This window comes from Theobroma cacao, chromosome 7, assembly GCF_000208745.1.
Source record: "Theobroma cacao cultivar B97-61/B2 chromosome 7, Criollo_cocoa_genome_V2, whole genome shotgun sequence".
Lineage (NCBI taxonomy): Eukaryota > Viridiplantae > Streptophyta > Magnoliopsida > Malvales > Malvaceae > Theobroma > Theobroma cacao.
In genome coordinates, this window is record NC_030856.1 from 5,969,483 (window position 1) to 5,982,285 (window position 12,803).

At 33.4% G+C, this 12,803-nt stretch overlaps 1 protein-coding gene and 1 pseudogene across 3 annotated transcripts; one reads left to right on the top strand and one right to left on the bottom strand.

Moving 5' to 3' along the window:
• LOC18594097 (probable E3 ubiquitin-protein ligase HIP1) lies at window positions 1-4,216 on the top strand. Of its 3 annotated transcripts, none has more exons than XM_018124503.1 (7): window positions 1-99; window positions 272-332; window positions 1,595-2,438; window positions 2,693-3,057; window positions 3,222-3,323; window positions 3,417-3,584; window positions 3,732-4,216. In XM_018124503.1, the coding sequence occupies exons 3-7, from the start codon at window positions 1,631-1,633 to the stop codon at window positions 3,876-3,878; spliced, it is 1,590 nt and encodes a 529-aa protein (XP_017979992.1). In that variant the 5' UTR covers window positions 1-99; window positions 272-332; window positions 1,595-1,630; the 3' UTR covers window positions 3,879-4,216. The 3 variants fall into 3 exon arrangements, with proteins under 3 accessions (XP_017979992.1, XP_007021617.1, XP_007021618.1); XM_007021555.2 differs by having other exon boundaries at window positions 1,598-2,438; XM_007021556.2 differs by lacking the exon at window positions 272-332 and having other exon boundaries at window positions 2-99; window positions 1,598-2,438.
• Window positions 4,617-6,169, bottom strand: LOC108662843 (annotated as a pseudogene).

Below are 12,803 nucleotides of genomic sequence, written 5' to 3' on the forward strand. Positions count from 1 at the left end.
TCCTCTGAATTTTTATTTTTATGCTTTTTTTTTCTAAATAATATTAAGTCTCTCAGATCTCTCATTCTCTCTCTTTATCCCAAATTTCGCTTCAATTCGGTTAGTTTCTCTTCTTTTCTCTCTTTGTTCTTATTTTTTTTTAAATTTTTTTCAAGATTTTTAGTTGTACGGTTAATCTTTGTGTCCTAGGGTTCTACATTGTCTGAATTTGAGTAATGCGATTTTGACTAAACGAAAATTTTGGTTTTTTTTCTTCTTTGGGTTCTTTCAGGCTTTTCTAAGATAAGCTGGTGTTCTTTTTTCTGGGCTGTGATTTTGTTCATGAGTATAAGGTACGCCGGAGGAAAAAGATGGTCTTTTTCCTTTTATTTAAATTTGAATTTGTATGGCTGTTGACAAATTCCCGATTATTGTTAAATAAATAATGGGTATGTAACAATTTGACAAATTTGTGTGAAATTAAGATAGATAATTGAAAATTTTCCTTTTTTTATTGTTTCTTTGAAGTTTTAATTATATGAGGAGCTTGGTAGGATAATTCCAGGGGTGCGCTTCAGGGGTGGGGATTTTTTGAGCAAAAAGTTAAAATCTTTTGTGGGATTTCCCCCCAAAAATTTTGATAGATAATTATGATGTTCTAATCAACAACTTGAATATAGGTCTACAGGAGGGTAAATATTGGGATTTTATCCTCTTTGTGGCTTGATATAGGCGATTCTGTTGATGGAAAGTTTTCGGTGCTGGGTTTTTTATTTTGAATGCCTATTTTGGTAGTGAAGAAGCTTTTTTTATAACATTTTTTTGTGGACAAATTTAAGGCTAGATCATGGTGATTTTGTCCTGTTGTGTTGTTGAAAACGTGAGCAAGGAGACGTATGATAGTATGTACAGGAAGATTAACAATTTGAGCTTTGATAGCTTGGAAGATGTCGAAAGAAATTTTTGTTCTTCTGCAGAATTTAATCTTTGCCAGGGATTTTAATTTTTGAGTCTCTTATTTTAAGTAGTGGAAAATTAGATTTTACTTCCTCTTCGCAAAGCTTTTTCTAGTCTAGGTTAAGCTAGTGGACAAGGTAAGAAGCTGGAGTACCTTCAGTAATAGCTTAGACTGCTTAGAAGATCCATGCCTTTGTCCCAGATGCTAAATTAATCTTTTCTTGGTTTGCAAGTGCTGCAATTTAAAAAGTGGATTTGTTGATGTTATTAATATATTTGGTTCTTTTTCATGGCTGCAAGGAAATGCTTTATGCTTTATGCTTCTGGTGAGATAGACTCATCTATTACAAATTCTAAATAAATAGATAAGAAGGTGTGATTAGAAAGTAATGCTTTTCATGCCTTGTGTTTTGGCTCTTAAGTTGGATAAATAAGATATTAGTCCTGTTTTCAGATTTAGGTTGAATGTGTGACGAAGTTTCATTTCCTTTTGGTTTGTTCTGTGTTGGTTCGAACTTTTTTTTACAGATTCACTTTAGTAAATGGATAAATGCATGGTGGCCAGTTATCATTTTTCTGTTTATTAGATGTCAACTATAATGTGGTTTGTCATTCTGAACTGAGCTTGAGTTATGTTCTTATCCTTTTGTCTGCGAAGCAGGGACAAATTGCAGCAACAATTTATTGGAACAGCATGGGCCAAAGAAATATGATATGCCCTAGTCAGATGATTGATTTAGAAATGGATCAGCGAGGCCAGGGATATCTCCATCATGAGCCCTGCATCTTTTTGGGTGGCATAACAAACTACCCACCACCTGATATCCAGATGGCAGTCACAGCTCCAGGGAACACAACTAGTCTTGATACTCGTCCTTTACCTGAGCATTATGACAGCAGTATGTTCTATGGGTTCCCCCAGTACACTGGTGTTCAGCATCATCATCATTCCCCAAATCTTGATCTTGGTATAGGAAGTACATCCAACTTTTACATTCCCTACGTGACTACCCCTTCATCCAGTGTTCCAGTAAATCATGGACCCACAGATCAGATGCCATCTTCCGGCAATTATGGTCTCCTAGGAGTTTCTGTAGATGAATATGGAAGGAATTGCCACTTCATGGATAATGTTAGAGGGTCGTATAAGAGAAAGAATTCTGAAGGGATCCCAGGAAATTTTCAGCATTTTAATGCTCCGTCAAGCTCCAATTCCTCAATTACACAATTAAACAACAGGCATCCTGATGGGGTTGGTGCAGTTGATACTGCATCCTTCGCATTTCCTCAGTACAGGGGGAATGGCCCTCCACCAGTCAGAGAAGCAGGATCTCAAAGAAGTGTCAGGAACAGGTTAGGAGCAACTGCAATGGATCCTGTTTTGATGCATGGTGCTAACCATTTTTTTCAAGGAAATTACATGGGTCAGCCCTTTCAGCCCACAATAACAGATGGAGGTGCTTCAGCTTGGACTCAGGCTCCTGGTGTTCCTTATATGCATGGTAGTTTCTTCATCCGTCTATTCTTTCCTACTGGGGTTGTTACTTTCTATTTAATGTAACCCTTGTTAGGAATTTTAATTTTACATAACGATTTTTTAAATATATCTTGTCATAGAAAGCAGCTTCCATGTAAATGAGGTCATTTAGGAATATGTTTTATCATTCAAAAAAAAAAAAAAAGAAAAAGAATTTAGGAATATGTTTGACCTTGAAACTGATTACCTTGGACTCATCACTAACTTGTGTTTTTGCAGGTAGCAATGTTGGTGGACCTATGGAGAGTAGGCATAGAAGTTCCACAAGCTTTTCACATTCTTCTCCTCTTGACATTCGGAATCATAACTTCCATCACCCTGCACCACCTATTGAAGGAGTAAGAGGCCACAGCATTAATGTTCATCCACAAGTAGCAGCAGTTCCGTATTGCTTTCCAGCAAGTTATGGCTCACAGAGCACCATGAATGCTTCACAGGATGGTTTGGAGATGGGGCGTAGGCATCTTGGACCAATTCCACCTACTGGCTTTAGGATATATCACTCTCGCCGAGAGGGTGGTGTTGTACCTGAGACAACTCTGAGACACCGCAATCTTCCTCACCTGAGAGTTCTTCCACCTGATGTCAGTACCTATTTTTTTTCATGTCTGCAATGTGTTTTCTGTTCATCTTTTGTATGTGTTTCTTTTTTGAAAGAAGGATAAATGAATTAGTATATAGATGACTTTATTTTTGGTAATTTTTCTGTTTATAATTATGCTGATATTTTTTGGCTGATTTGGTGCAGGGAGTTGCTGTACTGGAGTTCCCAGAATTTTATGAAGAAGTAGGGAATTTAATTGATCATCACAGGGATATGCGCTTGGATATAGAGGACATGTCTTATGAGGTAAGTTGAAGTACATTATTTTTGTTTTGTACTGCATGGTTTTGACTTTATTTTTACTGACCACTTACTGGAAAATTTGCTAAATGACCACAGGAGCTGCTTGCTCTAGGTGAGCGGATTGGCAATGTCAACACTGGGTTGCCAGAGGAAGCCATTACAAGTAAATTGAAAACAAGAACTTATTCAACATTTGCCATAAATATTAATCTGGAAGAAGCAGCACCCATCGACCAGGAAACTGATTCTTGCATTATTTGCCAGGTAATTTTGAGTGCTTAGAGCAAGTGTTATGCTTGGTTGAAGAGCTTGAATTGCACATCTCTTTCTCTCTTCAAGTTTGAAGTACTTTTTAATCATGCATCGCACTTCTAACATATGGCATTTGCCGTTTTTATTGGAATTTTGCAGGAGGATTATAAGAACCAGGAGAAAATTGGAACTCTTGATTGTGGACACGAGTATCACGCAGATTGCTTAAAGAAGTGGCTGTTCGTGAAGAACGTATGCCCCATCTGCAAATCTGAGGCATTAGCCACAGGGTCCAAGGATGTATAAAACATGGGGTCACTTAATCAAAGCAAAAGTAATAAATTACATGAAATGGTTGATGGTGGCAGAATCAACGAAGGAAGCACTCCCCAGATGTCTTATGACTAATCTGTTTACTATAACTAAATTGATATTTTGTCGAGTATTTTGTACATGAACTTGCAGATATCTAACAGACAGTCAAATCATTTATTTGTTGGCTCTGTAATTATCAAACAATTGTACAGACTCTCATTATGCACTCCCATGCTGTAATATTAACTTTCAGCTATAATGTGCTTTTCCATTATTTTTTCTTTTACTTTTTTAAAATTCTTCTGTAATAATATGTTGAGTTTGTCACATTTTTGGTTATCTGCAGGATCAGAGTGTTGTGTTTCATTCATTATATTGACTTATAGCAACTTCATGTGATTAAAGTAATTTACTGTCAAGGTAATTTGTGGGATGCCTGACTCTTGATCATATTCAGATTTTACTTATTTACTATCAAGGTAATTGTTATCACTCACCAATTATTTGAGGATCCACTAACATTATTTATATATTTTTGTCATGGAGCAAGTAACTATTGACTTCATACACTGTTGACGTTTAAGGGATTTGGGTGAGAGAAGCTTAATAGAAAAAGGAGAGTATGATGAAGTAGATATAATTTGTTTTCATCCCCTATTGCTATTCAAATCATTGAGACATTAATAAATACAGAAAACATTCTAAAGCCAAGACATTAGAGGTTAAGAATATTGAAGGAAATTAAGAATAGACTCATTGTATTATATATGTCAGATTGGCATCTGACAGACATTAAGAAAGCTAAGCACAAACACCAGTAAAACAGGTTTACTAAACTCGGATTCTAAATTGGATTCTTCTTCTTCTTTTGCAATTTGGATCTTAATTATTTGACCAGATCTTGCAGACCTTTGATGAAGTTATTGATATATTCTTCTTGAAGATCTATGTTAGAAAGAATCTTCTTGAGGTTGGTATGGTTTCTCTTCAACAGACCAGATATTTCATTGTCCTTGTCCATCACCAACTTGATGGCTTTGCTCAAGTTCTCCTTGGAAATCTTGCTGTTTTCTCCTTTTTCAGCTTCAACAGCAACCTTGAGTTCCTCTGCCCTTAATCTGGTTTTCAGAACTTGATCTCCTAAGCGGGGAATCAACACAATTTGGCAGTCACTGAGCAAAGATTCCCACATGGTTCTTGGACCACAGTGATTCACGAAACACCCAATAGATGGGTGACTGAGTAACAGCTCTTGGGGAAACCAACCACCATGCAGCAACCCTCTTCCTTGAATCCTTTCTTGAAACCCCTCAGGCAATGCCTCTTCAATCCTTGTGCATTCGTCTGGTGGTGTTAAAGCCACCAAGAAAGGTTGCCCTGATAACTCATGCCCAAGAACTCACTCTTGAAACTCCTCCTTTTGCAATGTAATCTGGCTCCCAAATGCACAAAACACCACAGAACTTGGCTCAAAGTTGCTTAGCCAATTAGCCCATTTGTCTTCAAGCTGCGTGGCATTTGTTTCAGGGAGGCAAGTCCCCCGTTAGCATTACAGGCTTGCCAAAATGTTGAGCAACATAGTCACAGTAAGGTCCCTCAATTTCACGGTGAGCCCTAAAGGCTATGACATCACTGTCATTCATGCTAGTTATTATCCGGTCCCGAAATGACAATCCTATTCCAAAGATTTTCAGCGCACTTGTCAGAACGGAAGCCTCTTCAGCTCTGAGTTTCACCTTGGAAGAAGGATAACCAGGAGGAACTTCTATCAACTCTTCTACAGTCATTTCCTTTGTAACTTTCTTTGTCAAGAAATAAGCGTGTGCGGCTGCAGTCACCACGGCATAGTAAATGGACTTGATGTCGATTTGGTGCGCCAAGGCTGGAATCCAATACCCGAAATCATAGAAAACTATATCAGGCTTTATAGACCTTAAAATGGCTTCAACTTGATCTCGTGTTTGATCAAATGCAATAGCAAACAAGCTATGCAGTGGTAGAGGAACATCGGATGTAGTTTGGGCGCCTGGCAGGATACCATCTACATGGGAAACAACAAGAGGAAAGAACTGAATAAGATTTGGATATTGGTTAAGTTGTTCCAACTTTGGCTGTGCTCCTTTAGGCAATAAGAAGGAGACCTCGTGGTCTTTCTCAGCAAGCTTGTTTGACAGGTGAAGGAAAGGGATGAAATGGCCAAAGGAAAACCATGGAAACATGGCTACGTGAAGCTTGGAGGTGTTGGAGTTTTTCATCTTTGCCTTGCAAACTGTGTTACTGTGACTGAGTTCAAAGGAAGTTATATATAGGGGTATTTTTAAAAGTACCCCTTAAAAGATAAGATACTTTTAAAAATAACTCTCTTTATAATTTTAACTATTTTTAGCTAAATTAGATAAAATTACCCTTAATAAAATAACACGCTATGTTGTTACATGTCATGTACAAAAACATATGATACGCTATGGTTAAGTTGTTACATGTCATGTACAAAAATATGTGACATGTCATGGTTAAGTTGTTACACGTTATGTTAAAAAAAAATACTGTTGTTACACGTCATGTACAAAAACATGTTACACGCCATGGTTAGGTTGTTACATGCTATGTACAAAAACATCTGATATATCATGATTAGGTTGTTACTTGTCATGTTAAAAAAAAATGTTATTGTTACACGCCATGGTTAGGTTGTTACACGCCATGGTTAGGTTGTTACACGCCATGTTGAAAAAAAATACTGTTGTTACATGTCATGTACAAAAATATGTTACACGTCATGGTTAAAAAAGATTATTACATGTTATGTTGAAAAAAAAATATTGTTGTTACATGCCATATTGAAAAAATATTGTTGTTACACGTCATATTTAAAAACAATTTGTTACACTTTAATGCCTAAAATATTGTTGTTATTTACGAACCAAAACTTCAATTCCTCTCAACTCTCTTCTTTTTTTTTGTTTTTTTTTTGATAATTTAGCGCCAATTAAAGTGTTTATAATATGTTTTCATAAATCAAAACATAAATTTTTTTATCTAAAACACCTATTTCAACTAAAAATAAAAAAATTTCTTTTGAAAACCTAGGTTTATAAATTTCAAAATTTTGAGTTTATTGGTGTTTAGGTCTCGAATTGATTCAATTAAGAACTATTTCAAACATCTAAGATCATTTTTACCATTTTAATTTTATCCAAAATACCTACAAATCAAATTCTCTAAATAGCTACTCACCAAAGCACATCAAAACCATTACTTGGTGTCTTGAAAACACAAGAAAGAAAAATCTTAAAATGAGAGAGAGAGAAATCGGAAGTATAGCAGACGAATGTCGAAGAGAGAAATTGATAAAATTTGAGAGAGTAGGATGGTGAGAGAGAAATCAGAAGCACAAATGGAGAAAAATTGTGATGAATGATTTAATTTATTTAAAATAATTTCAAAAGTATTTTTGTCATGACTAAATATAATTAAAAATAATTAAATTTATTTTAATGATTATTTTTAAAATATTTTTATTAAAAAAATTTATTCCTTATAATTTTCTCTTATATATATCAACATTACGTGCCTGACAAAACTGCTAGAAATTTTGTCGGCATGGCCAAAATGCAAGTCATCATAGTAATTTGCCATGACAGCAGCCAAATTTATATAAGACCCTACTTGACTTGACGTAGACATCCTTTCACAGCAGAAAATGGGTGGAATAATTATCAAAAACTTAAAATTTTATTTTATTAAATTAATTAAATAAGTAAACCGTTATGTTAACTTTACATGAAATAATTTAAATAAGGTGGGCCAAGGTGGGGCTCCTTTCAATGGTACAAATGCCTTTAATGAGAGGACACTCGGAAATGATCCCTTCATCAATATGATCCACTCATACAAAGCCCTTCTTAAATTAAAAGTCACTTATGACATTTGGTATTACGTTAATAATTGAGTTCAATGCTGGTAGGAGCTCAACAACTTGATGTAACAATATTTATGAAAAAAAGAATGTAGATTCGTGGTCGTAAACGTGTCGCTGGATATTGTGCATTTATTTGTGTTGAATTATTGAGTAAGATGTATTCGATTAATCAAATGAAATAGTTGGTTCAAAGTATAGTCTTTCATGTAATTTTGTTTAACTTTAACACGTTTTTACTAAATGAAAGTTCAATCGGATGATATGAGTTTCTAATCAATTCGATATCCATATTATATTAGTGCAATCCAATTCCAAAAATTTTTGGGCTTAATTGTCTCAATAGCAGCCCCTTCAGCTTTGTATCTCACCTTGGAAGAAGGATAACCAGGAGGAAGCTTTATCAGCTCTTCTACAGTCATTTCCTCTGTAATTTTCCTTGTGCTATGCGCGTTTGCGGCTTTAGAGAACATGAAATAGCCAATGGGCTTGATGCCGATTTGGTGAGCCAAGGCTGGAATCCAATTTCCCCAAATCATAGAAAACCATATCAGGCTTTGTATGGCCCTTAAAATGGCTTCAACTTGATCTCGAGTTTGATCAATTGCAATAACAAGCAAGCTACTTAGTGGCTGAGGAACATCAGATGCATTTGTTTTGGATATGGCAATTTCTGCGAGAATGGAACTAAGGAACTGGGGGATATGAAGAAAGAAGTCACGACTACGAGGGAAGAGATGTGGAGTATGAAGTCATATCAACTATTGCGCTGATCCTCCAACATGTGAAGCCGGTAACCAATTTAGAGGCTTCATCACAGTAGTCGGGCCCTTTTAATAGTAAGGAGGCACGACTGAGGGACAATGATACTAGTTAGATTATAAGTTTATTTATTTATATATTTTTTATTGATTGCAATATCGAATAGTTTGTAATTTTTTATTTATTTTTATAAAAATCAAATATTTTTTATAAATATTAGTATTTTTCAATATTATTATTTATTTGTATTTGCATTATTCATTTGGAATGACAACAAGAATGAACAAAACCAAACAATTTCAATGGTCCTAGAAAAAAAATGGTTTCAGATACATTCCACTTTATTACTAATGGAATTACCAATTGATATAGCAGTTTACCGACGAAATTATGTACAGCGTTAATGATAGAATAAACTTCATCATCGGCAGAAATGAAGACATCATCGATGAAAACTACATACATTCGAACTACTGAGCTTCATTAGCACTTCTGTTCAAAATTCTGTCTATAAATTACTGGCAAAATTTGCCGATGAAATGCTATCAATATAGACCAATCATCCCTCCGACGGATTGGATGCTTTGTTGACTGAGTTTTCGATAGAATATTCTGTCAACAATTTTTCAATGAAATATTCAAATACTGATGGCATGCCCTTTACCGGTGGTGATATTTTCTATGAATTTTGAACTTTTATCAACGGAAATTTTCATTGGTAAAAGTGTTAAATTTGGTAGTGGAATAGCACCTGAGTATTGGTTCATTGGTTGGTGCATTATCCCCTACCTAAAGAGTAGGGTTCGAATCCCCTCTCCTTCAATTATATAAAAAAAAAATAGTAGTGAAATAACTATCGTTAGTCAAAATGTCACTTGTTATTTCATGTCACATGATGCTAACATGACATGTTGAAAAAACATAATGACATTATTACGTGATATTTTTCATGCTTTGTGTCAACGTCATATGAGTATAAAAACTACAAAATGACATTTTAATTAATCACAGTTAGTCAATCTTTAATAAAAAAGATCTATATGAATTAAAATAAAAGTACAGGTTTTTAATTTAACGTAATAAAAAAATAAATTTTTTTAATAACTTAGGATTTATTGCAATTTGGGTTTAGGTCTACATTAGTTTATAGATGGGTAACAATTTATTGCAATTTGCAAGACAAATCTTTCATTCCAATTTGAGGGATTCTTGACTGTTAATCATATTCAGATTTTATTATCAAGGAAAATACATCACGCACCAATTATTTGAGAAACCACTAACATTGTTTATTTATTTATTGTATGGAGCAATTAACAATGAGTTCATGCACTTTTGGACTTTTGAGGGATTGGGTGAGGAGAGATGCATAAAAGAAAATGAGAATATGATGGAATAAATATAGTTTGTTTTTTTAATACCCCAACTCAAAAATACGATTACATTATTATGTTTCCAAAATCTTAAACTTGATAAATAGGTTTTATTAAAATTACTTATAAAATATTTGAGCGTAAAATAGAATAGTTGTATATTAAGGACCTTTTAGCAAATAGAGTGGTTTTATTTTAATTGGAGTCTGATTATATTATCATGTTAAAAAAAATAGTTATATCTTATCATATTTTAAAAAGAAAATCAATTGATTTTATTTAAGTCAATTTTAAAAAGAGAAGTAGTAAGACAAGTTTAAAGAAAAACAGGTAAAGTCAGTTTATTTTATCACATATAAGGAAGTTAAGGTTAGTTTTTATTATCATGTTTAAAGAAAAGAAAAAAAATACAGCAAAAAAAATTATTTGGGAGAAACTAATCCTATAGAAGAAGGTAGAAAAAGGAAAGATTTGTTTAAGAAAGCAGTGATTAAGGTATGATTAGGTTTTGACTTTAGTTTATGTTTTTTTAAATTTTGTTCAAATTCGGTACTGTTCTGATGACTTTTCAGTGGTATGATGGGTACCAATGGAAAGGTCTTGAAAAGATCTTTCCAATGGTTTATGTAGCTTCTCGTTTGGCTTTATGATTAAAAAGATACGAACTTTTGAAGTTGATTGGAAACCTGATTTTAATAGTTTTGACGATCCAACTTTGAGTCAACGGAACTTCATATTCTGGTAACATTTTGGGTTGTTTCTTTGAGGGCTTTTGCAGTATGAAATGAGGTGTTTAATTTGGTGTCAATGGCTTAGTTAGGGCTTCCTAAGTTAGGAGAATTAAAGTCTCAAAATAGGTTCGTTGATATTAAAAACCCAGAAATCTGAGTAAGTATGATGATTTCTAAAATTTTGGCTTTTGAAACTTGAGAATCTTGTATTCTTTTTAATCAAAACAAATTTTGGCGTTATAGTATGATATGAATACTTCAAATTGGCGTTGAATTTATCATTGGAAATAATTCGGGTTAAGAGTTATCAGTGTTTGAAGTAAGCCAAATGGTCATGAAAATATGAAATTTCAAAATTTATGAGAATCCATTTTTCATTATTTCAAAAATTATTCTTGACCTATATTCAACCTATTTTGATAGAAACTTCAGAAATTTAAGCTATTTGAATTTTAGTGAATTTTATTTATGAATAAATATTTATCTGATAAATTAATTTGAATTGACATATTTTAAAAATTTTTATTAAAAATCTTCAGATCTAATTTTTGATTTGTATTTAAAATATTATTACCCAACCTCATATTGTTACTGATTTTGTACTATAATCTATGAGTTTCTAAGTTTTGAATATTTTATGTATTTATAAATTATTAAAGGAATAAAAATTGATTTTCGATCAGAAAAAAGAGGTGCTGCACCCTAAATGCCTTAGAATGACCACCAAAGAGTCGTGGTTCGTTTTGATAGGTTAGCAATGCTGTTTTCTAATTTCGAGTATTTTGAATTAATAGACTTCAAGAAGATTTTAATTCTTTGTCTTTTGATTTTGGTTTTAGCGAATCAAGTAAGTGACAAATATCTCTTCGGTGTTTTCATACCCTAAAATTTACCTCAATGTGATTTTCATACTTATATATGATATTTTGTCCTATGATTTGTTAAATCGGGTGAGCATGCTAATAAATGTAAGTAAATATGATCTCTATGCTGATTTTTGGAATATGATTTCGATTTTTGTTTTGGAACATAAGTTTTATCATTGTATGCATATATGATTATCTTTATAAATATTTAATTTGAAACGATTATGTTTTTGATAAGCATGAGATAGTGGATACACTATTTTGAGAAATTCGGGTAGTACAAAAATATATGTTTCTGTTTTGTCTCCTAGTATGGTTATGTTATGATCCTGCCAATGGGGGTTAAATGTTGACCATGTCGACATATATTTTGTGATTAGAAATCGATCTCCCAACCGCACCACCAGTTACAGAATAACAGTATTTCTGATATCTGTTCAGAGCAGCCAATGATTGCTTCTGATATGATTATGACCCATGTCACAAGGGTTAATTGTGGTTTCGATACGATTATGACCCATGCCACTAAGGTTAATAATGGTTTCTGCTATAATTATGACCTATGTCGTAAGGGTTAAGTATGACCATAGTATGTTATAGGAGACCAATAAAAATTTGAAATTAATGTGAAATTATGTTTTGTTCTGTTATTTGAAAGTTTCGAAATTGTGTTAGTTATGTTATTGGAAGCAAAATTATGTTTGCTTTTATAATTTAAAAATAAAATTTTGAAATATATGTTTCTGAATGAGATTACTCAAAATTTTGTTTTGACACCTATATATGAATTAGTAATTTGGGCTTAAATGTTTTGAGCATGCTTAACCCGATTGAAGAGATTTCCGTTACTTACTGAGTGGTTGTACTCATTCAATTAATTTTCATCATTTTACAAATTTCAACATCTTTGCATGTTTGGGAGTTAGACTTGCTTGGCAAGAGTTTTGGTTAGCAAAATTAACGTATGCCCTTGAATAATTATAAGCTTTGATGTGAGTAATTAGTTTTTAGTTTATTAAGCAGATGTTAGCTAGATCAGAAATTTTGTATCATTGGGGGATTGTATGTTAATATTATATTTTGAGACTTGAAATTTTGTGAGGTGTCAACTTTGAAAAGATTGTGGAGATATTATATTGATTAAGTATGATATTGTTGCCTTGCATGCTTATAGAATTTGTCTCATAAGTATGTGACGTTTGTTATGTTCTAAAACTTTGAGTTTGGAACGTGACATTTTTCATCCCCTACCGCTATTCAATTCA